At 40.3% G+C, this 25,110-nt stretch overlaps 2 protein-coding genes and 1 long non-coding RNA gene across 5 annotated transcripts in view; 1 reads left to right on the top strand and 2 right to left on the bottom strand.

The window, feature by feature from the left end:
* Positions 1-330: 330 nt before the first annotated feature.
* On the bottom strand, positions 331-8,975 carry GCM2 (glial cells missing transcription factor 2). The gene is made up of 5 exons (XM_038391907.2): positions 7,978-8,975; positions 5,572-5,824; positions 5,003-5,115; positions 2,411-2,536; positions 331-2,160 (listed from the first exon to the last, which is right to left on the bottom strand). The coding sequence occupies exons 1-5, from the start codon at positions 8,074-8,076 to the stop codon at positions 1,279-1,281; spliced, it is 1,473 nt and encodes a 490-aa protein (XP_038247835.1). The 5' UTR covers positions 8,077-8,975; the 3' UTR covers positions 331-1,278.
* Positions 8,976-9,522: 547 nt separating this feature from the next.
* On the bottom strand, positions 9,523-10,184 carry LOC122458771. The gene is made up of 2 exons (XR_006279010.1): positions 10,033-10,184; positions 9,523-9,739 (listed from the first exon to the last, which is right to left on the bottom strand). It is a non-coding gene; the product is annotated as an uncharacterized LOC122458771 (long non-coding RNA).
* A 2,758-nt stretch (positions 10,185-12,942) lies between these two features.
* SYCP2L (synaptonemal complex protein 2 like) overlaps positions 12,943-25,110 on the top strand; it is a 52,005-nt gene continuing 39,837 nt past the window's right edge. For 2 of the 3 annotated variants that reach the window (XM_043508338.1, XM_043508335.1), the window contains exons 1-10: positions 13,623-13,702; positions 15,121-15,186; positions 16,111-16,248; positions 16,351-16,470; positions 17,516-17,620; positions 22,032-22,056; positions 22,944-23,029; positions 23,178-23,266; positions 23,576-23,610; positions 24,407-24,549. In XM_043508338.1, coding sequence (XP_043364273.1) covers positions 13,694-13,702; positions 15,121-15,186; positions 16,111-16,248; positions 16,351-16,470; positions 17,516-17,620; positions 22,032-22,056; positions 22,944-23,029; positions 23,178-23,266; positions 23,576-23,610; positions 24,407-24,549 — 816 coding nt within the window. In that variant the 5' untranslated portion in view covers positions 13,623-13,693. Of the gene's footprint in view, positions 13,080-13,622; positions 13,703-15,114; positions 15,187-16,110; positions 16,249-16,350; positions 16,471-17,515; positions 17,621-22,031; positions 22,057-22,943; positions 23,030-23,177; positions 23,267-23,575; positions 23,611-24,406; positions 24,550-25,110 lie in introns of those variants that run through there. The other variant, XM_043508337.1, reaches the window with a different exon arrangement.

Below are 25,110 nucleotides of genomic sequence, written 5' to 3'. Positions count from 1 at the left end.
TGCATTCAATGGGGAGCCACGGAGCCAGGGCAGAGAATGGAGCACAAGAGTGATATGTTCATGATGATCAGTGTTGCTAAATAGGCGGGCTGCTACATTTTGTACCAGATGGAGCTTTGTTTTATCTATAATGAGTGGTTATGATAATGCCTGGAGGTCATGAAAGTGCAGTCAGTTTCCCTAGACAGTTTAAACAGGAAAAGTCACATTGCAAATGGTTTAATAAAACCATATGTGCAAGTCTTGCATCAGTAGAATGCCAACTGGCCACACTGGAGTCAAGAAGAAAGACACATCTGTACGTGCTGTTGGAAAAATTGCCTATAAGTCTTATTGCCTCCAAGCCAGGTATTGACTGGGGTCAGTCCCAAAGGTCATCTAGTCCAGTGGTTTTCAACTTTTTTTCATTTGTGGACCCCTAAAAAATTTTGATTGGAGGTGCAGACCCCTTTGGAAATCTTAGACATACTCTGCGGACCCCTAGGTGTCTGCAGACCACAGGTTGAAAACCAGTGATCTAGTCCATCTCTAGGTCTTCCTTTTCTGGTGGGAGGACGGGACAGCCTTTAGACTTGATACAGGGAAGCAAAGAGGAACATACAGGACATCGCTAGGCTTTCCCCTTACTTCAAAAAAGCCTAAGCTAGTCTTTCTTACTCACCATATCGGCAAACATACTACTGAGAGATTCTCTCCTTCTTTGAGGAACCCAACCTCCCATTGTCTTTCCTCTCACCAGCTGGCGGCAGTCTTCAGGCCTCATAAACCGAGTCCCCTCCATTCTTATTTCTTCTTACCTGTTGATTATTAGTCACAGATGAAGGGCCCTCTCTCAGGGCTTGGCGTTTTTGGCAGCTATTGTGAAGGGGGTTTATTAAGTCTCTCTCTCCAAAGATCATTAACCCTGACCTGGCTCAGTGTGGGGCCATATTTTGGACTAGGCCTCACTATCACACCATGTAAGAGACTAGAAGGGACTGATTTGAACTTTTGTGCATGGATAGGACCTGAGACATTCAGCAGATCTCCACAAAGGCATATGTCACGACTAAGTAAATTGTCCTAATGTTTTGCTTGCTTGCCAATCCTCAAACTGCCCATTGCATGACCAAACATCACCATGTTATCAGTACTGTCCCAATATTGGGGCTTTGTCTTATATACACTCCTACACACCCTGAAAAAAATGTCCTGATTTTCACACTTGCTACCGGATCACCCTAACTCCCAATCACCAGGGTTTAGTAGTCACATGATTAGTATTAAAACACATGGCATTTAGTATTCACCACTCTCAAATCTGAATGACTGTCCTTCATGCTCAGAGCAGCTGTTTCCTGGGTTTGGCCCATACTGATATGTATCCACAGTCTCCCCTTGTTCTGACTTTGTGGGAACTGGATCGTGCTGGTAAAACAAAGCCGGTTTGACCACACTACAGTCTTCTTGAATCTTTATCCCTGGATAAACTGTTCCTGAGATGTTTTCTGCTGTATGGGTACAGTTCTGAGGATTTTTTACATCACACATGTTGTCACAGTACTTCACCACAGAGGGCTTGTAGGCCTGGTAAGATACTTTAGTAGTTGTAGTGATAACAGTTTGTAAAGCTGTGGCAGCTGGAGAGGGATTGCTACTGTACCTGCAAGGATACTCCCCACTGTAGTAAGGGGGATTAGCATTTGCTTGAATCTGTCCATAGTCACTCCTATCTCCATAACCAGTTTTCCCCAAAATGTGTTTCAGCCCATGATGTCCACTATCAAAGTTCTTATCATGGGCATTCCATGAATTACCATTATACTGAAGTCCAGTCAAATTAAGGGGGTCTGTATCCACTGGGGTATTTGCCAAATCTTTGTAAAATGTTGGATATGAGCTAGAACTTATATAACTAGGAACTTCAAATTCATAGCCCCCCGGCCTAGGTAGAAAGATTCTTGGATTAGGACACTTTTGGAATGGTGATGCCATGTCCCCTTGGAGGCTGGCTGAGTCATAAGTAGCTTTGTAAGGGTCTGTGTTTTGAAATTCAGGGTAAGGTTGAGCTGGAATTGGGAAGCTGGTGTCTGTAATAATACTGAATTTTTCTGGGCCTTCCATGCATGACAAATGATGAATGTTGTTGAAATGACCACTGCTATCATGATACCTTCTTGTCTGAAAAGAATATGAAAACAGGTCTTTGAGATCCAGAAATAAATATTGTACACATGCACACACAGCTCTATAGACTTACTAATATTATTGCTCCTTGCAGCTTTGACAGCCTCTTCACTGCTTTAACAACCCCCTCTGCGCATAGGAGCAAAGCAAGCTGCTGTGATGTCTTGTAAGGATTTTGTTATACCTTATGACTCACAGTACATGGTTGCACCATCTTCAAATGAAAATGCAGCTCTACAGTTACCTCCGAGTCTATAAGTCTTTTTTTCTGGGAAAGGTGAGAAGAGGACACTTGTTTCTTAATGGCACTTCTTCTTGCCTCTGTCTCCGATTTACTCTCTGGTCTAGGGTGGTCATGGACTCCTTTGGCCTGCAGTAGTGTTAACACATTAATAATTTGCTTATCTAAAGACATTAATAAGTAGGCAACTAAAGCTTATGGTTATCATTTATTGTTTTATAGCACCCACAAGAATACTCAGTCCTTCACAGAAAAGATAGAAGAAAAGTGCATGCTCCAACAACTTACGTCTAAACAATGGACTTATTAGACAAGTGTAACATATACCAGGAAGGGGCATAGGTGCTGGAACTAGGGGAGTGGGGTGTGTGGCCACACTCCTTTGGCTTGAAGTGGTTTCCATTATATCCAGGGTTTACAGTTTGGTTCAATGGCTCTCAGCACCCTCACTATACAAATTGTTCCATCTCTCCTGGGAAGGGGAGACAGATAGAGGAGCATGTGTTATGGAGGTATGATGACATGGTTACTCAGGTAAGCAGACAGATGGCTTCATAGTTCAAATGTTTTGTGTGTTGTATCTATTTTTAAACAAGGCAAAGAATTATTTTAATCAATGTTGTACAAGCGAGTTTTTAGGAGTGAATGAGATGAGATGCAGATGGAGGTTGAAGAATAGATTTCAAAAGGGCATCCCAAGCAAAAGGGGCTGCACAGCAGAGAACATGGAAATGTTTGTGGCAGAAGGAGACAGAGAGGGTACTGAGGTTGGCATTGCAGTCAAAGGGGGCTGGGGGTGGCTGATATGGAACACAAAAGGGGACTAGCTCAGACATGTAGATATAAATGTGGTGAAGAGACTTAAGAACAAAACTGTGAAGCTTGAACTTGATGGGCAGCACTATGGGAAGCCAAAGAAATGACACAAAGGAGAAGGTGACATGGTTGCAGTGATACGGGAGATTAATGATTTTGGTAACAGCATTATGGATGGGTTGGAAATGGGGTGAAGTTAGTAACAAGAAGACTGAGGAGAAGATTTCAGTGCAAGGTGTGAGATGATCTTAGCATGGGCCAGTAATTTAGCCATTAGAGTGGAGAGGAGGGGGAAGTTGCAGATTAGTTATGCTGTGAAGAATTAAGCAATGGGATTTAGTCACCACCTGCATGTGGGTGGGAAGGAAAAGGGAGGGAGGAGTCAAATATGACCCCAAAATTCTGGATTTGGATGACGGAGAATACAGATGTTGTCCACAGCCATGGAGCTCAGGAGTAGCTGAGAGGATCTGGGAGAAAAGATTTGGAGTTCTGCTGTTCAAAATCTTAGTTCTGCTTCATAACAGCCACCATTAAAACAGTATACATCAGCTTTAAAGAGTTTGCACTGTACTTGCTGACAAACATTCTTTACTTTAAAAACAACTCTTCTCAAGCAGAACTGAAATGCATTCTGTGGAAGGACATCCAGAGTTGCTCTTCTGTTAAAAGGATTATGGTTCTATCTAAAACTTTCATCTCTCTACCTTTCTATAGCTGTGATTTGTGCCTTCGTTTTAGATCCTGATCCTCTTTGAGATCAATGTGACTATTTACATGCTTAAGCGTTTGCAGGAATGATGATCACTATTGTAATATGAACCTATCGGTGAAGAAAGAAACCTCATGTTCTGAAATGACAAAAATCTGCTATAGGATACTATCATTTTGCTATTTAATTTATGAATGTTCAGATTAAATATGGATTTTTCATCTAAATGCTACTCAGACCATTTAAGTTTTAAAAAGCAACCAGCACTACCGAGCCGCATGAAGCAGTCCCTTTAGATTTAGGCCCCAGTCCTGCAAACAGTTATTCTCATGCTTATCTTTTCTTACAAGTATAGTCCCATTAGCTTCAATGGCACTACTCAGATGGGTAAAGTTAAGTATAGGAATAACTAAAATAGTGTATAAAAATCTCCCTGTATTGAATAGAAAGCGTACAATTGTTGTTTGTAATCTGTGACTATTCTTATATAAAGAAATATGCTTTTCACTTTCTGCCCTTCTGTGAAGTAACATTTGAATGGTAAAATGGGAATATTTTGGAACACACAGAAGTTTAGGGAACATGATCAGAGCAATCACATTTATGCAGTGTACCACACTAGCCAAGCTTTCCCTTCACTTTCCTCTTAATTCACTAAAAGTTAAATATTAAATGTAGATCGCTGATGTTAATTCCTACACACTGAATTAATCAAACGATCAATTAAATGAAAATTCTTTTAATGGTGTAAAATCTAATCAATAGACATATTTAAATCCTGGTCAGTCCTTGTGCAGGCAAATCTCCCATTTTACTTGATTCCATACAATTTATGCATGAAATTCAGCAGGAGAGTTTCTTCTTTAAGTAATAAGGGATTCAGCTCACGGTAAGGGCTGGGAGTCTTATCTGTGCAAGGACTACAGCATTTGGCCTTTAATGAAATTCTATTTTAAGGTAAGAAAAAGCCTCATGCTTGTAATTGTATGTAATATTCATCAAGAGCTTTTATAAATCCATAGCAATAATAAGAAGGAAGGTAAGTTTAAGGACTATTTCTATCTTACCTGGAAAAATATTGCCTTGCCATCAAGCCTCCAAAAGTTAGTGACTGGGTAGCCACTGTGTCCCCGGCAAGGAATTATCTCTAGGGCTGAGTTACAGTTTGGACAAGCTTTCTCTGTGAAATCAGATAAGGCCAGTATTGAAGAGCATGGTTAAAATGGAGAAATCAGTTGAGAACACTGTCGGATTCAACCACTCTATACTGATCCTTCAATTAAACTCCAAATCAAAGTATAATATTCAAACAATATAAGGTACACTAAGAAGCATAGCTGAGCTATATGCTAATGGACTCAAGATGAATACCTGATATATTCACTTTGGATGTCAGGGATGTTTAGATTTAAATCTGAGTCCATTATGTAGGCCCGTCTCTGCTGGACTAACTACCAGACACACACATTTTTGAAATTTGGAGCTACTGCTTTACACCCTCTTTGCCACTAATAATAAGAGCAGGATAAGTCAGCTCTGTCTGTGAGTGGGAATTAGGTTCATTTGGGTCTGAAATAAGGACCAATTAAAAAGAATGCTTCAGCCTTTGGAGTCTCGCCCCTCAGACTTCTCTCACTTTGTTGCTTCTGGCGGGCCTTGTCACAGATAGCAGGTCGGAGCTGCAGCCTGGTACCATCCGGCAGCGTGCAGTTCCTGGCACAAATCACCACTCCAAGGCAGGACTTCTTGAGGATCTGGCAGTTGTGGTTATTGGTGTTGCGCATGGCCCAGCCGCTGAGATGCCGCTGTGCGTTCTTTTCCTCAACAGTGTAGATAAATCGCACATAGCCATCTGGCCACTCCTGGAAGCCATCAAAGTGCTTGGGCTCCTGTACCACAGTTGGGTTAGGGGAGAGGGGCAACAATAGAAAGGAAGGGGGAAGTGGAGACCAGCGAGAGAGTGAGAACGTATAACAGAGTATCTCAGCATACTAAAAACTACTCAGTCTATCCTTTTTATCCTGTCCCATTATACATAACAAGAAGTTACCTGAGGCAGTTAAAGAGCAGTAAATTTAGAACAACAAAAGGAAATAACACTGTCCTTAAAGCACAGCTCTATTCTAAAACATAACACTGTAAAAATAGCATTGTTGGGTTCCATGCCTATTGCCTCTCAATAACTCCAAATTAAATATGCTCAATTTACAAGCAAAAAGAATTTTTAAAAAAAAAAACTCCTAGCCCTGTAAACTTAATCTGGGTTGTGAGAATCAAACTGAGCTCCTTCCATCTTGCCCATCATCACCCATAATAAAACTGTCTGTGATCAGTGACACCTTTGCAATACAACACTCTTTGGGTTACACATTTGTAACTGATTGGCCTGTAACAGGAACTTAATAAACAGTTTGCTGCACAAGGACAAATAGAATCTCCAGCTCTCATTCTCTTATGCTGTACTCGTTTCAGGATTTAGCATTTATAGATTAATAAAAACCAGAAATATTCTGAGAACAAGTTTTGGTTATGCCACTATTTCTTAAAATGTATCTAATAAGGCTTGAATAAACCCTCTACCAAAATAATGTAAATTGATTATAATTATAAATAATATATATTTGTGGAATATACTCAATATAGTTTAAAAGTAGTATGTTTTGAAATTGGGATATTAAGACTTACTTTCAAAGAGTTGCCAACCAAAATGTAATTTATTAGAAAAATGATAGAATGAAAGAGATTTTTAGAGCTGCAGTAAAGAAAAGCAAGAACCATTTGTTTTTGAATTATATAACAAAGCTTACTTTATATTCTATAGAATCCAATCCAAGACTTAAAGTTCTGAGGCTAAAAGGGATATTGGGTAGGTAAAGTCAGGAAATCTCTTTTTCCAGCTTCATCCCCTCTTGCATGAGCTCTCATACTTGGAGTCGCAGCCAGGGGTGGGAGGATGGGGGGTGATCAGTCAAAAAAGAGTTCAGGGAGGTTGAGACCAGTCTCCCTTTCTTTATAGCTAGGTGGGAAGAGGGTCCTGAAACTTTGCTTTTGTTTTAATATTGGTCTGGGAACCATTTCTCCACTGACATACAGTAATAACTAATTTTAAACTTGTTTTAAGGGGGGGTTTCTATGGCATTTATAAATGTTTTCTAAGCACTTAAATATACATGAAAGTACCTGTTTAAAAATATAAAGAAGGATTAAAATGTGACTGTCCCCCATCATTCTCAACAAATCACTAGTTGATATCCCCATGCTTAACAATATGCTCCACCTTGTACTTAGCGGTGGAATTTCTGAGTACCTTTCCCAGCGCTCTGTAGCTGGAAATTATGTCTCTTTCACCCACAGAAGTTGGTCCAATAAAAGATATTATCCCACCCACTTTGTCTTTCTCGGTGTATACCAGTCTAAGTAAAGTAGCCTGATAAACAAATATACAACCATATCACCAGGCACACAACTATCCAAACATACACAGTCTATCCCTTTGAAAAGAAACAAGGCAGGTATAACTTCTTGTTAGCCCAGAATTAAAATATAGCGACCACTCTGAGATCTCGTTTCTTCTCTGACCAATTTCAGAAACCACAAAGACCAAAACCATCGAGCAAACAAACACAGCAGAAGAATAATTCTGGTTTCTTTCCTTTACAACTTCAGATTCCTGGTTGTCTTCATTCCGATTCCCCGGTCCACTTAACCTCACCGATCTAATTTGCCAATATGAGACAAACTCTGGGCTTTAAAGTAGTTTTATTAAAACCTTTACCCAGAGTCCAGAATCTACGTCTCCAGTGCATGGGACTTCTAAGTGCCCCGAGGCAGCCAGGGTTGCAGGCTGTCCAGTTCTGAAGCATGTCCTTTAAAGAAGTGCTTGAATTCTGTAAACGCAAATATCAGCTGTTCGGTTGGGGCAATGGTCCCTCATTCATTCTGGGCTGGCTAGAGCCGAGCGAAGAGCATCGCCGTGAGAGATCAAATCCCTGCTCCCCCCAGCCTGCTCCCCCAGCAGCAACCACCCTTCTCTCCCTCCTACCTGGGGCAATTTGGGGTCATTGATATCCCACGTTAGCTTCATCCCGTAGGAGCACACGCAGTCCGAGTCTTCGAGGGGGCCCTTGGACATGTTCACCATCGGCCGGCAGGGAGCTGCCCTCTCTGCTCCGGGACGCTACGCAGCAAGAGTCTGAAAACGGGAGGAGGACTTAACAGACACCGAATTGCGAAGGAGAAGCGGCGGGCAGGGCAGCTACCGCTTGGCCCAGGCGCTGAGTTTGGCAGTGCTCGCGCTTTGCCCTGTCCGGGGACTGCGGTGCTGAAAGGAGCGGGCAGCTCCTGCTGCGCCCTTTCATTCCCGCTTTTATGTGTGGATGTGAGACAGTCTCCCTGCTCGCCCTGTCCATTTCCCTCCCACATACCGGGTCTCTATTAAACGCGGCGGGGGCGGGGGGGGGGCTGCTTTGTTTCAAGGCCGACTCCTCCCCTCTAGTCACTAAGCGCAAAGAAAAAGTTTGGAAGTCCGAGGCCCTGGGACACCGAGTCCCTGGATAGCCAGAGCCGGCCGCAAAGAGCAAAAGGGGGCAGCAGGGGCACTACGCTATTGCAAAAAACGATATTGCAATCCTCAAACTCAGCACGCAGGTCGTTTTGGTTTGTAATCACCCCGGGTTCAGCCAGGAGCGCGATCATCTCCACCGACAGGGCCGAATAACTGCTTACTAGTCACACCTGGACAATTGGTTTTCCAGTCCATACCAGGCACACTTTCGAAAGGGAGGCTTTGCATGCGGCGCCTACCAGTGGCAGGATGAAAACGCCAAGCTACTTCCACCAGTATTTGATTTTTTATCTATTCTATTTTGATACCAGGCTTAGGGCAAGACTAACTCTAAAACATAGTTGGAAGGCAAATGGAAAAGGTGTTCAGCAAGTCACGGCACAGTTCTGAAATCTAGGCATCTTCACTTGCATCAGGGGGAGTTTTTACTCCGACAAGTCACGCAGAATGAACGAGCCTCCGCAACTGTCCTATAAGTTAACAACTAATAAACTGCTACAGTATGAAATATTCCTTCCTTTCCCCCACCCACACACGCACTCTGCGTCTGATTTCTAGAAACTAGAAATGAAGGACAATAATGAGTTCAAGGATATACTAAATAACAAGGATCACAGCTTGTCTCTTGGGTTTAGATCAAGCCTTATTCATTTGGCCTCCAGTTCTGAGTGAGGCAAATAGCAAGTGTCCAAAGTTTTGCCTCCCCAGTAAGATAATATAGTCAATATATTGTGTACACAGTGGTTCCGATCATGATTTATGTCGGGGGAAAATAAACTTCTAAAGCACCTGCATGTTAGAATCTGTGCAAAAGACACGAGTTTACATATGTGCAAACTTTACAGAGATGCATTTTTGCTGATCGTGTAGCAAAAACTGCCTGATTCTTATCCAGCCCTGTAATTTCGGGAGGGCATGATACACCTGTGCTCCTCCAAGCCTTCGAGTATGGTACGTGGGAAGGTGTTTCGAGCAACCACTAGGTTGGGAGTCTCTACTTGCTGCTATCGCAGTCAGCAGTAGCTCAAAACACTTCGAGTGTTTCCTTGTAGTCATTTAAAATTTGGCACTGCAAAAATAGTTCCACTTCCTTTCCCCCTGAGTTTGTGAAGGAGCTGCTGTTTACCCCTGTCTTGTGGGAAATCTGGTCAGTCTGTTATTCAGAAGGAATTCCATCTGCTTAACACACATCCGGCTGGATTCTACATTACAAATCTGTTTCTCCCAAGTTCCAAGCCTCCTAATGAACATCAGAGAAGAATGGATACAGGTGAAACATACTCATTTCTTCTAACCTAACAGGGCGCCAGACCTACACGATAAAACACCCTCTTTGGAGAACACGCTTCAGCTGAAATCATTCTTTGACAATGTATTCCTTATTTATTTCCAAGCTGATACCTTCACAATTAAACGCAATAGGTGTCTTTTCCGCACAGTACACCCGATCATTTTTCGAGCTGCTGCAGGATACAGTTTGTAGAGGAACTAAGGGTTTGCGATTGCGAATATCTTCCTATTTAGCAGAGCCACCTCATCCTGCCATCATTCCTCAGGCAAAATCCCCGTGGAAACCGATGGGAATCGTGCTCGAGTAGATCTGCCTTTTCTGTTGTGTGGTTGCAGCTACGCAGGGGTTCCAGCTGCAGGAACCAGGTTACTGCTCATCTCCCCGGCAGTCTCTCCAAGACACACAATCACCCAAGCGGCTATCCGTATCCTCATTTATCCGGAGGTGCTTTCCGCAAATATAAGCGGACATAGTATTAAATCCTGACCATTGAACTCAATAGGAGTTCAATGGGATTGATTTTTTATTTCATATCTCACTATTTGCAGCTTGACACAACTAGGATGTATTAAAGAAATTCAGATCACTAACCTCTAATTTCAAATATGTCTAAACAAGTTTGTTACGATCTGAAAAGACCGCTTGGGAGTGGTACTTATCACTATTGTTCTTTAGCTTTATGCATATATACCAAGGAAAAAAATGCTGCTCTTACGAATTAATTTGTTGTACTATTCATATCTGTGTCCTTTCTACACACACTTATTCGAAATGAGAAAAGGAGGATTTATGGCACCTTAGAGACTAACAAATTTATTTGAGCATAAGCTCTCATGAGCTACAGCTCACTTCATTGGATATTTTCCACTGCATGCAGCCGATGAAGTGAGCTGTAGCTCACGAAAGCTTATGCTCAAATAAATTTGTTAGTCTCTAAGGTGCCACAAGTCCTCCTTTTCTTTTTGCGGATACAGACTAACACGGCTGCTACTCTGAAACCTGTCCTTATTCGAAATGGTTACACTGCTCTACGTTAAGAAATAAAACAACGATTACTTTCATCAACGTGCAGCAGCGTCTTCCGTGGAACTTGTACTATCGTTGCATGACAATACTTGGTGTGCTTTAAAGAAAGAACTTTTTTATTTTTACTCTTTCATTAGAAAACCTAATAAGTAAAACATTTTTGTCGCTTAAAATTATGGAGACGTTGGAAGCCAGCTCTATCTTTTAGCTGGAAGGAAATTGGACATCTGCGTGAAACCGTTGTGTGCCTTGCCACAGAATTTCCGAATGGCTAACTAGGTTCCGCTTTCGTTCACCTGTGAAATATACAACATTTTCGCTTTAATTTAATGGCAGTTCCCTTGGTCCTTTAAATAGGAAAATAAATCCTAAAGCCAGCAAGCGTCCTGCTTCTCCTCTTCTGCTCACAACGGCACTCAAAAAAAAAAAAAAATCCCCTTAACACTTTGTTCAACTGTCTATCGTGTGTCCTTTTAGCTGTATAAAACTTTTGGGGTGGTGTAATATTTTTCACACAAAAATAATTCCGATCTGAGCTGGCCACTGCAAAAGAAGACTCTTCCTTCTCATTACAGAAAAGGCCCCGGTTCCCTCCTCTAATGGGTTCAGGAGAGATTTTCTTTCCTAAAATCTGACAGAGATTAGGGAAAGAATTGTAGTTGTTAATGCTCAGCATAACCATCCCCGGGCTACAACGGCCAGCTGTAGCGAAGCATTTGTAAGATGTAGGAGCAGATGCCCGCGGTCTTTCCACAGGCGAAACTCTCCAGTGAAGTCAATGGTGTTTTGGCCAGAGTTAAGACTACCGGATCTGGCTCATAAGAGCGCTCTTTCTTAACTAGGCAATTTCCACACTCCAAGAAATTGAGTCAATAGCAAAGCAGCCATTGATTAACCGAAGCAGCCCTGGGTCCAAAACAATTAGGGTCAGAGAACCCCTCCCAGCCCCACTTGTAGAAGCAGTCGTTGCAGTCTCAACGGTGCTGGGAGGGAAGGTTAGTTGTCTCTAGTGCCAGTGGCTTTAAAATCGTGGAAAATCCTCTCCGGGGAGCAAGCAAGTTCACAGCCGATGCCGCAGGAAGCCCACGGGAAACTTCTCGCTGTCTGAGTCTGCCCTAACTTTACAGCAGAGCCCCATGCGCTAAGGACCCCATCCCTTTGAGACGGGATGGCAGGGCGAGAAGCCTGCGGAGCGACTCCGTCCAGAGAGGATGCCCCGAGACGTCCCTGGCACAGATTGCCCTGGGCTCCCGTGGATTGAGCTGGGCTGCGGGACAGACGCCCTTGGCCCTTGCTCCTTTGTTAGGCGGCTGAGGGGACGGAGAGGATCTGTCCAGGAAGGCGTGGATCGTTAATTCCTCTTGGTGTGGGTTTAAATGTCAAGCACTTCCCCTCCCCCGGCATGGCCATATCATTGAAGGAAAGCACTGAACAGTCATTCAAAATAAAATAATGCTGGAGAAGGGAAGTGCCTGCGAAAACGCGGTGAGACTGTTCGCCCCGCGGCGGGGGCAGCTGTAACGGGGGAAATAATTGTAATCAAGGCGCCTGGTTCACCACTGCCTTGAGCCCCTGCAGTCATTTGCACCTGTGCAAAGTGCATGTAAAACACGATTGTCAGTGTAAGTGGAAAGCTCTTATTTAGTAGTATTTTGCTACTTTGCAGAGTTGCAATCAGGCCCAATGTATATTTATTTTACTACAAGAAAAAAAAGTTTTCAGGCCCCTCCTGAATAGTTTATGAATACCACCTAGCGGTCTCCCATGTGTTATGTATTTAGTATCAGCTTTGAAAGAATACAGTCAATTTGGAAATAGTCTGCACATTTTTTATTTAGTATAGTTGTAAGTGGCCTTTAAGGTTTCTAAACCTGAAAGATTAGCAAAAATATTTTCTCCTCTTTCCCAGTTTGTTTACTTTGTGGAGAGTCGGTTTCATTGTTTCTCTTCCTACCCAGTTAAAGCCTAATTCTGCAATTAAACACCTGCATCCATTTACTTAAACATATTGACTTAAATGGGACCCATATAAATAAAGTCAGGCAGGTGCTTGAAGTATTTTCAAATCTAAGGCCTTGATCCTACAAAGTATTTCATGGGTTTGAACAGGAGTTAGCTTTTAATTGCATTAGTTCTGAAGTATTATTACAAATGCCTGGGCCGCTTCCTTAAACTAACGGCTGGGAGTAATCCGCATTCATGAGCAGTGCGACAGAAGCCAAGGATTGGCGTTTAGGCTCCTTGTTCGGCAGTTGGTTGCATCTCCAAGGCTAGTGCCGTAGCATCTACATGAGCTCTCTATTGTCCGACTCTCCCTACCCTCAAAACATCTGTAATTGTACAATTAGTGACCTACCGTGAGATAGTGCTGCATTCATTGCACACAGTTACAATGCTCCCCCCATATCACAAGTTTGCAAATCACTGGTCAAGTCTTGCGGTCCTGCTGCAGCCTCCGTGTCTCCCTTCGCTTAGCGGAGGGGAACCTGCCCCCAAACCACACGCCCCTACCGTGGAAGGGAGAAATACCCTTTCTACTCCCTCCGCCGCGGAAACCAGCCCTCGCTGCAAGTTCCCTGCGATGCAGCGCCTGCAGCGGGCTCCCCGGGGTCGGGCCCCTGGCGGGGCGCAAAGCGCCGTGCCCGCTGCTCAGGCTGCAGACACGCTCCGTAGCGAGCAGCGCCCTCGGCGGAATCTCTCCGGGCTCCCCTTCCCCGGGACTGGGTCCCCGGCCCAAGCCGAGCTGTCCCCTGGAGCGAGGCAGGGGGCGCCCCGGGCTCCGTAAGCAGCTGCACCTGGGCAGTACACGAGGGCTGCATTAAGGGTGCAGCTGGCGCGGCTCGCGGTCGCCTCTTCCCTTCCTGGGGGATTTGCACCATGCTGAAGGTGAGCGAGCGAGGGGCGGGGGGTCGAGCCCGGGAAATGCTCCTGCCCCATGGATCAGCTGGCCTAGCTGATGGGGGCTTATCTGTCTCCCCCTATGCCTGCCGGGGGGTGTTCGTTCTCTCTCTCTCTCTCCTTCCTCTTCCCACCGCCCCCTGGGGCTGTCCCTTGCCTCTTGTGGCAGGTAAAGGGGGTTCTGGCTCCTCCTTTTCCAAATTTCCTCCCCGCAAGTGCAAAAGGGACCGGTCTTTTGCCCTGGGCCCCTCTCCAATTCCCTCCCTTTGCCTGGGAAAGGGGCTCCTGCCCTCTAACTGGCTTTAAAATCGGTTGACCCCTCGCCCCCAGCCCTCGGTGTCCATCTAGTGGCCTAGTTTTAAGGTCTGATCCCTGTTGTTCATCCCTTTCAAACTATATGCTTCTTCTCCATCCCACCTCCACTCCCAAGGCAAAGAAAGATCCCTGTAGGCATGCTAGCCCATGCAGTTTTAACTGCAACTTTTTGTCCCATGTCTCTCTTGGGCTGCACTGTAAGGATGTTGACTTACCATCTCAGATGTCCCCACTGCAAAGATCTGTCTCTGGTTAAACAAACAAAAATATGGTGCAGGAATCATGGTGTTGGTAAAGGCTATTTATGTTATAAAAACTAGCCTTCAATTTAGTGCTTCTAGTCTTTGGTGTGACCGAAAGGCCCAAAGCTTTTGGCCCTGTAAGAGAATCAGGGAAATGAATTCCAGAGCCGAGAGCCCTTCCCTGTTTGTCCTTGGATATTAAAATCTACTACTGAATTCAGAAAAAGAAAAAGATGACTTGTGGCATCTTAGACTAGCAAATTTATTTGAGCATAAGCTTTCCTGAGCTACAGCTCACTTCATCCCAACTGTTATGATGATGGGGAGAGGAAGAGATTATTTTTAAATTAAGATTTCTGTAGTTTTTAGAGCAAAATTAAATATAGATTAATTGTGGTACACTTTCATTTACAGAATTTGGGAAATGGTAACTATAAAACTTATGTTGGTTCTGTGACTTAGTAGCAAGGCTTTTCTTCCACATACAGTGGTTATCTTTGTTTTGGTGGACTGTTACCATTCCAGCTGCTGCAGTTCTCCCCTCCCCCCCAGTTGTGGAAACTCTTATGATGGGGCTAGGGAGGGAATAATTGAATTTAGAATTTGATTGTAAAACTGCATATTTGCAGAGTGATCTGTAATGGAATAAGAACCTGGCTTGCCATATTTATAATTTTGTTTGTGATTAGTTTTAAGCAATAGTCATTTGAAAGATTGGGGAGAAATTTTGAAATAGTGTCTTAAAAATATGCAAGTAAAAACAGCTGATCAAAAGAGATTTTGATAACCAAGTACATTTTTTCACGTTTTGAGCAGCAATGAGTGCTGTTTTGTCCTTTTCATTTAAAGGAGGAAGAAAGTCAAGAACAGAGCAGTGAGATAAAGGAAAACATGGCATCCAGAACAGAATACTACGTAAATACTTTTTAATCACCCTCTACAAACTGTTTCACCTTCTTTTTAACAGCCATTACTGACATGATCTTGTATATATCCATTTTCAACATACTCTCAAATGCCTAATTTTATGTGATCAAAAAAGTGAATAAATAATGACATACATTTTCCATTTCCATCAGTTTGTATATGCAACAGAACATTTAGCAAGAGGGCTAATATGCTATGAGCCAAATGTAGGCCCTAATTCTGCAGTTGGTCTGTGCTAGTGAATCTATCTGATGTACTTGGATAGAGCTCCATCCATGGGTTCAGATATGCCTGGACAGGACCCCTGACTTCAGGATTAGGGCCACAGGCATCTGCATAACTGTGTGTGATTTAGATATAGATCACACACACACACACACACACACACACACAGGCAATGTATATAAAAACCAAAGTTTTTTGAAAAAGTAAATTTTTAAATGGAGGTGGCATCAGTTAATTTTGGTATCTTAGCAGTATTTACAAGTCAAGTAGATAACTGACTATCAACTTCATCATTTGGTTAGAGAATGCTAAGAAGTGATAAAATGAGTTAAGAAATGTCTGAGTTGGAAGAATTATGAGTATCCACTCTCTGAAAATCAGGCCCTTTGATGGTGCCTGAAGTTAAATGCTGAAAAATTGAAACATGCCAAATCACTAGTCACTTTTTAAAATTTATGCCCATGTTTTTACAGGAAGTGATATACAAGTTAAAAATCCATTGCTCTAATTCCCATTGAAGGTCCCGTTCTCCTCCCCCCCCCTCCCCCCGTGTCATAACAAGCACTACAACAATTAAAATAGCTTTAGGTGGGAAGATAAGCTATGTTTATGAAATATAAATTACATTTTTTTTCAAAGAATAAAGATTATTTTCAAAGTAATCATTCTTCATGGTTTCCTCTGCAGCTTGAATCACTCATAACTGATGCTTTTAAGGGAAAGGGATTTCAGAAAATAAATGAATTGTTTGAAGAAAAAGAAATTTACTCTCCTCAAAAATACAGCAAACAATTGTTTAACCAACTTGACAAAGTGCTGAAAAAGGCAAGTAGCATAATTTATACTGTATAATTTTAAAACTCAGATTAAATAATTACTATCTTAGACAATTACGTTAGTGAAAATATGGTGGAACATGTTTTATAGGAGTTGGACAAGAATGAATTCCAAAATGTTTCCTTGTTGTTGAAATGCATTCAGATGTACTTTAAAAGTGATCCTCAAGAAGGGGCGAGCTTGCTTATTCAGCAAGGGCTGATACCGAAGATAAGTATAATATTCACATTTAGTTCTGTAATCAAATGACTGACATTTGTTGAGATGAAATTTATTTATTTTTATTTTAGAGAAAACATTAGGATGTGACTTCTTCACTGTTCTGAAATCAAATCCCAGGGATAATTTTTAATGGATGAAATGAAGAGGGCTTTTTAAATTGCTTTGTCTTCAATTTCAGTTAAATATTACATTTGTTTTGCATTGCTTAGAATAGAAACATTAGTATATATTGCTATTTATACTATTTATATAGTATTTAAAAGAATGCAGTCTTACTTTTAAAAACTTTTTATAAACAATGTGCTGAATACTTACCATTAACCAGGTTAAGAGGGACAGTCTGCATGTGAGCTGAAATTATTTCTCTCCTCACCTGATTCCTTTTAGGTTCTGCAATGTGCAATCCACTGTTGCAGGCTGGCCAACTAGCTTCTGCAAAGCCCTTACAAATACCTACTACAAAACCTCTACAGATTCCTAGATCTCCCTGTAACCTATACAGGATGGAGAGGTGTCCTTTTGTGTATTATTTGACATGGTTTAACAGCATTTCTTTATAAAATAAAGAGATGTTGCAAAACCATCAGTAGAGAATTTAAAAAAAAAAAAACTTCTTTCAGAAGAGTTCCCCAATAGCTATAATGTCACCAGCATAGTGTGTGCTGGAGCATCACAGCAGAGCAGGGGTCAGATGCAGTGGGGATGTAGATTTCATGGGATTATAAAGGCAGAGGAAAAGTGAGTTGCTGAAAAAAGAAACTGCTGTTCATTGTTACTTTTTTTTCTTAACGAGTGGGTGCAGGGGGAGGCAATAATAATAATAATACTAGCACAAAGTACTGTTAAAAAGATGGGATTCTACTAATTCCACTTAGGAGTCGCCTTTAATGTAATGTGGCACTGCTAAGCTCAGTGATCAAGCAATCCTGTGTGTTCGTGTAATATATCAAGCCGCTGATGCACCTGAGGTGAAAATCCATACAACTGAATTGTTGTTAGCAATCTCTGTTTTATTAATTATTTTAATTTTTACATGGTATCTTGGTTTGAAAGAGCAAGAGAATTTTTGATCCTCATAGAGCCAGCAAAGAATAAATCTCTGCTGAGACTTGTGGAAGATTTCTTTGACTCTGCATTGGTAAGTACACACACTCAAAAATCAGTTTGCTTTCTTCTTTGGAGACACCCCTTCCCCCCCCCACTTACTGGTGATCTTCTACTGCAACAATTTAAGTTACTCAGGCTCCTAAATCTATTAAATGTTGCAATACTGAGCACAGCAATGCCTAAATACCTTTAAAAATCTGGGTCTTAGTTGTATCAGTGTAACTCCATATTACAGATACCATGTAGCATTGTATGGTTTTGAGACCAGGGTACGCTGCACCTGTGCAAATTGTGTTGCACCAAGGTAAACTGAACTATGGGTTTGCACTGGTGCAGCTGCGGGTAGATAGTAAAAAGAAGTAAGAGCTACAGTAAGCTTGTTTGAAATGGATCCTAGGGCAACCTACTAGAAAGGCAGTTTATTTTTTCAGAGCACCACCATTGTAGAAAAGAAACACCTGAATTTGCCTTTTTTTCTTTTCTTTTTTTTTTTTTAACGAAATGAACACCATTTTTGTTTAAATAACTCAACGAACTTAGGGGAAAAAAACTAAGGAAACTTTTGGCACCCTTTTGTTGTTTCTTGAGAAATACATCTGAGATAAAGGACTGTTGTAGCTAAGAAAACAAGCAGAAAAGCACATAAACACAGAACTTGCATACTGGTGTTGTGCCTTTTCCTTGAATGTTCCCCTCATGAATGTGTTCCAAATTTTGAGATGTTCCTAATGTGTAATAGCAATTTGAAAGGTTATAACTGAGTATGAGTATTTCTTACAATCCTAGGTAGTCAAGGAGGCATCTCTTAAAAACCTCCTCCTTTAAAAAAAGAGACATTAGAATGGAGTGGCTATTACTAATTTGGATTTTAATACATGTTAGTGCTAACTTTTATGAACAGATAGTTTTGTGCCCTGATGGGAAACCTATCTAATACTTCTAGAGGAAGTTAAATGTTCTGTCTGTTGATCCCTTTAACCATACCTGATGGCTGGGAATTTTCAATCAATGTTTTTTTGATTAAAAACGTAGATCCTGCAAAATAATAATAATAAAACAAATCCACTAGAAAGTTTTGATTTTTGTTGACACTCTTGTACCCCTCCTCTCCCAGAAATGAAAAGAGAATATTTCATGTCAGGCTGATCCAAACTGAAACATTTCAATTCTGTTTGACTAACTGAAATGTTGACCCAAGCCAAAATGAGACATGTAATCTGTCTCCCTGAGCTGCTGCAATACCTCATGAGAATTGTAGTGAAGGTGACTGATTACGCCAGTCTCTCTCTCTGGTTTGCCTGGCCAGACTACATCTCCAATGGTGCACCATGGTCTCCGCTTTTCTTTAACTGTCATAACATAGAATGGGAGTCCTGTGATCACAGTGAATAACAGAGGATGTAGTCTGGCCATTCAGGGACAGACAAATTAATCTTGAATCAGGCCTAAACAAAAATTTTCAGCATTGTTGAATAGACTTTTCTGAACATTCCACTACATACACACAAATTGATTTTTCATCCCCAATTCAGGACAAAAACAAATGTTGAAATATCAGAATTTTCTGTGGTTTAGAAATTTCAATCTTCAATCCGTTCTAATTTCTCTCATTTTCATTGCAAATGTGATTAAAATTATTAAGTTAGGGTTGGTAAGGCTTTGACTATCAGAAAAGAAGCATTTTTTTTCTATTATTGAGAATTGGAAAATGGTTTGTATAAACTATCTTGCAATATATGTGTATATAGAAAATGCCATCCCCTATTTTGCTGTACATGAGCTGAGCTGTACAGTGAAGTCTACATGTCAAAACCTATTTTGACCACAGTAAATGCACAATTAGCAATTGCAGGTAATCTTAATTGAAGTCTTTCTATAATTAAGACATTATAAAAGATACTTTGGTGGAGCTAAATTTTCTTGTTCAGGCCACTAATAAACCCAGAAGTGGAATTGTATCCATAATTTATGCATGGTTGGGGGTGCAGGGGGAAATTCATATATTTTTTAAATTAAAAATACATAAATGCATTATATTCTGGTTTCTTTGTCTTCCTATCCTCATTTTTTAGGTCAGTTCATTTTGTGTTCCTTCATTTGTCTCCATTCATAAATTCCAAGGACTAGTCTGGCCTCCTTTATAATATGGGCCTCAGAACTTCCCCAAAATAATTCCCAGAGCAGATCTTTTAAACACCCAATCTTGACTTCAAAAATTGAGTGGTGGACACGCCACTGTGACCCTTCCTGAATTGTTCCAATGGTTAATTACTCTGTGTTAAAAATGTATGCCTTATTTCCAGAATGAATTTATCTAGCTTCAACTTCCAGCTACTGGATTATGTTACACCTTTCTCCGCTAGAGTCCAGAGCCAATTATTACATATTTGTTCCCCATGTAAATACTTATAGATGGTAATCAAATCACCCCTTAACCCTCTCTTTGTTAAACTAAATAGATGAGCTCCTTGAATCTAATCCCTATGAATGTCTACACTGAAATAAAATATCCATGGTTGGCCCATATCAGTGGACTTGGGCTCGTTCAGTGGGGCTATAAAATTGCACCGTAGGTGTTCAGGAGTGTGCTGGAGCCCAGGTGTCCAAAATCGAATGTCTACACTGCAACTTTATAGTCCTGAAGTCTGAGCTCCATGAGCCCAAGTCCACTGACACAGGCCAACCACAGGTAGTTTTGTTGCAGTGTAGACTTGCCCTATAAAACATGTTTTCTAATCTTTCAATCATTCTCGTGGCTCTTCTCGGAATCCTTTCCAGTTTATCAGCATCCTTCTTCAATTGTGGACAACAGACCTGAATGCAGTATTCCAGCAGTGGTCCTGCCAATGCTAAATACAGAGGTATAATAAACTCTGTACTCCTACTCAAGATTCCCTTGTTTGTGCATCCTAGGATCTCATTGGCTCTTTTGGCCACAGTGTCACCTGGGAGCTCACCATGACCCACTGTGGGATCACACTAGAAACACACTTGTTAAATGAGAATTCCCTGTCTGCAGTTACATTTTGAGACCTATCATTTAGGCACTTTTAAATCCATTTAATGTGTGCCATATTAATTTTATATCATTCTAATTTTTAATCAAAATGTCATGCAGTTCCAAGTCCAATGCCTTACAGAAGTCTAAATCTATTACATCAATACTATTACCGTTATCAACCAAGCATGTAATCTTATGTAAAAAAAGATATGGAGCTAGTTTAACAGGATCTATTCTCCATAAACCCATGTTAATTGGCATTCATTACATTACCCTTTTTATATTCTTTATTAATTGAGTCCCATATCAGCCATTCCATTATTTTGCCCAGGATCAGTGTCAGGCTGACAGGCCTATAATTACTCAAGTCATCCCATTTACCCTTTTAAAAAAAAATTGACACAACATTAGCTTCTTTCAGTCTTCTGGAACTTCCCCGGTACTCCAAGAATTATGGAAAATCAACATTGATGAAGAAGTGAGCTCCTCAGCCAGCTCTTTAAAAATTCTTGGATGCAAGTTATCTGGAGTGGATGATTTAAAGAAGTCTAACTTTAGTAGCTTCTGTTTAACATCCTCCAGAGCTACTAGTGGAATGGACAGAGTGTTATCATATGATATGATTATATCATCTGTTTTCCCCCAAATACAGAACAAAATATTTAATATTTCCCCCTTTTCTACATTATTATTGATAGTTCTACCATTTCCATCTAGTAATGGGCTGATATCATTGTCAGGATTCTGTTTGTTCCTAATATATTTTTAAAAACTCCTTATTATCACTAATTCTGTGGCCAAGAATTTATCCGTGTCTCCCTTGGCTTCCCTTATCAATTTTCTATAATTCCCAAATTCTGATTTATTATTATTAATTACTATCACTTTCCCCTTTCTTCTATTTGTTATATATAATTGTTTTTATTTTTAATAGCAGCCTTCATGTCCACTTTAAACCAGGTCAGTTTGACTTTCTAAAACTACTTAAATTTCCCCCAAAACTTCAGATACTCTTCAGATATCAATGTCTTGTTATGACATTTAGCACTATACCATACAAGTTTCAGTGATGTATATACACAAATAGATGGCAAAAATAACACTTTTTCCCACTATGGTTTGGGCTTTCAAAGGAACCAGGGAATTAGGCACCCAAATCCCTTTGAAGTTCCTGAGGATTCCCTTAAGTGCTTCTACAAATCTCAATATATAAGTTTTATTGAACAATTTTAATTTAACATAACTGCACTTCTGGAGGGTTTATCTGGATGTAAAATTGAAATTATACTCTAATAGTGTGCTTAAGTGTCTCAGAAATGCCAGTGAGGGGTGAATGGGATGGTGGTGGCTGCATAAACACATAGCAGTTCACTTTACTAAAACTGTTTATTATTACTGTATCCAGTATGTAATCTAGATTTTTTCCTCCTTTTTTCATCAGGTCATTTGCAAATGCAACAGTGAAGGTCAGTGATTTCCAGAATACTTTTATTCTGCACATGTCTCAGTAACCTTTTCTTTATATCTCTTTTTTTAAAGGTGGAAAATAGACCTTGTATGAGTAAGAGTTCATCCAAAGCCACATGTATAACTATTTACAGGAAATTTTACTGTAAGATGCAAATAAGAGTATTAAATCTTTTTAGTAACTATTGGGATATATTGAAAACATGTAGCCTTGCTAGTGCTACGAATAAAATGAAATATTTTGTTTCAAATTGTTTGTAGTAAGTATTTAGCTTGTTCCAAGGTAAATGGTACTATTGAAATGGGGTTAGTATGGTCAAAACCCTGACAAACTCTTCCCCCTCTCCGCCCAAGAATACTTTTTTAAAAAAAAAAGACCATTTGCCACTGAAAATGGCTGTGTAGTTTTATAATTTGTCTGTGCCCAGAAACTAGAATTCTGGGTTAATAAGAATTGCAAAAAGGAATTACATATATATGGGCATCACCATGGAATAATAGAAGTTGCTTACTCCTCTTATAGCCTGTTATTTTTAAAGCAGAGGAGAAACCGCATTATTCAGAACATGCTTGTTTAATAGCCTGGCCTACACACCTTTTGAATCAATTTAACTATTTTGGTTAGAGGTGTGATTTTTCTACTGAAATAGTTTAAATTGGTACAACCCCTCTAGCAGGGGTGCAGTTATAGCTGTATAAAGGAGACCTCTATCTGCATAGCTTATTCACCTTACCATGTAGAAGCCGCCTTATACTAGTATAACTGCATCCAGGCTAGGCGGTTGTACTGTTTCAACTATACTGGTATAGCTAAAATAGTGCAATTCTGTGTGTGTGGACAAGCCTTACGCCAGATGTACTTTGATACTTTGATTCTTCTCCCAAGGAAAGAAACAGTTGCTGGATTCATTCTTACCTGACCTTGGACAGCTAGTGACTGAAACTAATGTTGGCTGTGCACTTCGGCAGGAGGTGAGACTCAAGTGAGAATACAAACGTATGTAAAATGTTAACAATAAAAATATGTTTTAATGACTTATTTCTCCTCTTCTCCATACTGTCTCTTTCTACCATCTTCCCTCCCTCCCCCACCTCTCCCAAAAAAATCCCTGCAAAAAAGGCTTTGAGGACTCTGAACTCTATGCTGGACAGTGTACCACGGGAAGAGAGAAGAAAATTTCCTATGTCTGAAGAAATGTGTTCGCTTACGTAAGTATCTCTACAGCAACTGTAACATTTGTTGCAGCAAGAAAAGCATTTAGTTATGGTGTGTAACTTGCTTTTCAACAATATGAGGCTGTCATCTATAGATAGATCCTAATTGGTGAAAAGATGATGGATTGTACAAGTGTGGATAAAAGTTGCAAGCTTCTCATTTTATTTTAATCATGAGCATTTAGTGAGTGAGTGCACTTTTGTTCAACTTCATAGAAAAAATGTGTATTTTTTTACTATTCAATATGCTTTGAATGGATTAAAATGGAAAGAAAAAAACATTAATGGATTATGTTGTTTCAGGAAAGATCTTGCAAAAACAATTCTGGAGGTTGGTGGTAAGAAATGCTTAGTCATTATTTTCATAAATTGAAACTCTTTCCCCCTAAAATCCCTAATGAATTGTTACTTTGTTATACTTCATATTGTATTTTTAACTTTTTGAACATAATTTTTATTTTCCTCAACAATCAAGATGAAATACATTTTAGGAAAAGTTCATTCTTGCACCAAAAAGCTACTAATACTGACTTTAAAAACACTCGAGTAATTAAATGGTAGGAAAGATTATGCTGTGGTATACATAGAAAATGTATAGCAAGTCAAAACTGAAAAAGTGGGAGAACAGCGTCTGGTGTTAGCATTTTGTTCTGTTAGCCTGCTAAGTGGTTAAGAAGTGTGTCTACCTATTTAACATTTTAAAAATAAAACCTATGAGTTTCATCTGTTTTGTCAAAGCTATTATATTGGACCAAGTAAATAATGTAAAGGTAGCTTTTCTCTGTAATAACAGCATTTTGAGGTATCTGTGTTTGGCAGGTGAAATAACAGCCATAAGGAGTTTATAGAGGTGGTGAAGTCCTCTTCCTTTTTACTTCAGGGAATGTCTTCAGACACTCATGCACAGAGAGTTAACAGTGCTCAATAATTGGTTGAATAAAATGAAGGAAGTATATGAGACCTCAGAGTAGCTTGTGATATTTTGCAGGACAGTTTGGCTTTTGTTATCACTGAATCAAAGCACCAGCTTCTTAAGATAAAATTTAATGCAGTAGGCTGATATTCATTAAGCCATCGTATTGACCTTCTGGTTTTTTTGAGGGATGCTTCTATTCTTTTATTTATCATATGTAGATTATGACCTTCAGGTTGCTCTTTCGGAAGCACTATGTAGGCTGATAACAAAAAAATGGAGGGATGACCTTGTTTACAACTGGTTTGAAGATGATTATCTTGCTGAAGCTTTCAAAGAGATAAAGGATAGAGACTTTGAGACGGTAAGGGTCTTTATTTTGAAAACAAAAACTGACGTTTCTATATAGGGGTCAGTTTAATCTGGGTTTAGTATATATAAAGTTCCTGATAATGTTGAAGAGATGTTTTAATGTCCTTGTAAGAAATTGGTTCAATTATATTGTCATTGTAATTGTATTAATATAAGATATCCTTCAGTAAGCCAAAGAAGTAATTTTATATTGTTAGCATTTTTTAAAAAAGTACATAATCATATTAATATTAGAACATATTAGAATTAATCACCTGGAATAGAGGCTACAAGAACAAGTGTGTTAGAGTTGTGCCTTGCCGTCTCCTTCTTGCACCAGATCGTATACAGTTAAATCATACTTTAGGACCAGATTCTCACAACTCTACTTCTTAAGTAGTCCTATTGCGAGTAAGATGTGACTCACTGTAAATAAGGACAGCTGACTCAAGCCATTTGGATCATGTCATTTGCTATTAAATATGTTTTGTCAAGCCTACATCCAAACATTGCATCTAATATCAAGCCCTTTTTTAAAACTTGTGCTCAAGACTTCTCTACATGCATTCTGTCA

Source organism: Dermochelys coriacea, chromosome 2, assembly GCF_009764565.3.
Source record: "Dermochelys coriacea isolate rDerCor1 chromosome 2, rDerCor1.pri.v4, whole genome shotgun sequence".
Taxonomy (NCBI): domain Eukaryota; kingdom Metazoa; phylum Chordata; order Testudines; family Dermochelyidae; genus Dermochelys; species Dermochelys coriacea.
This window is presented reverse-complemented; position numbering and strand designations above follow the sequence as displayed.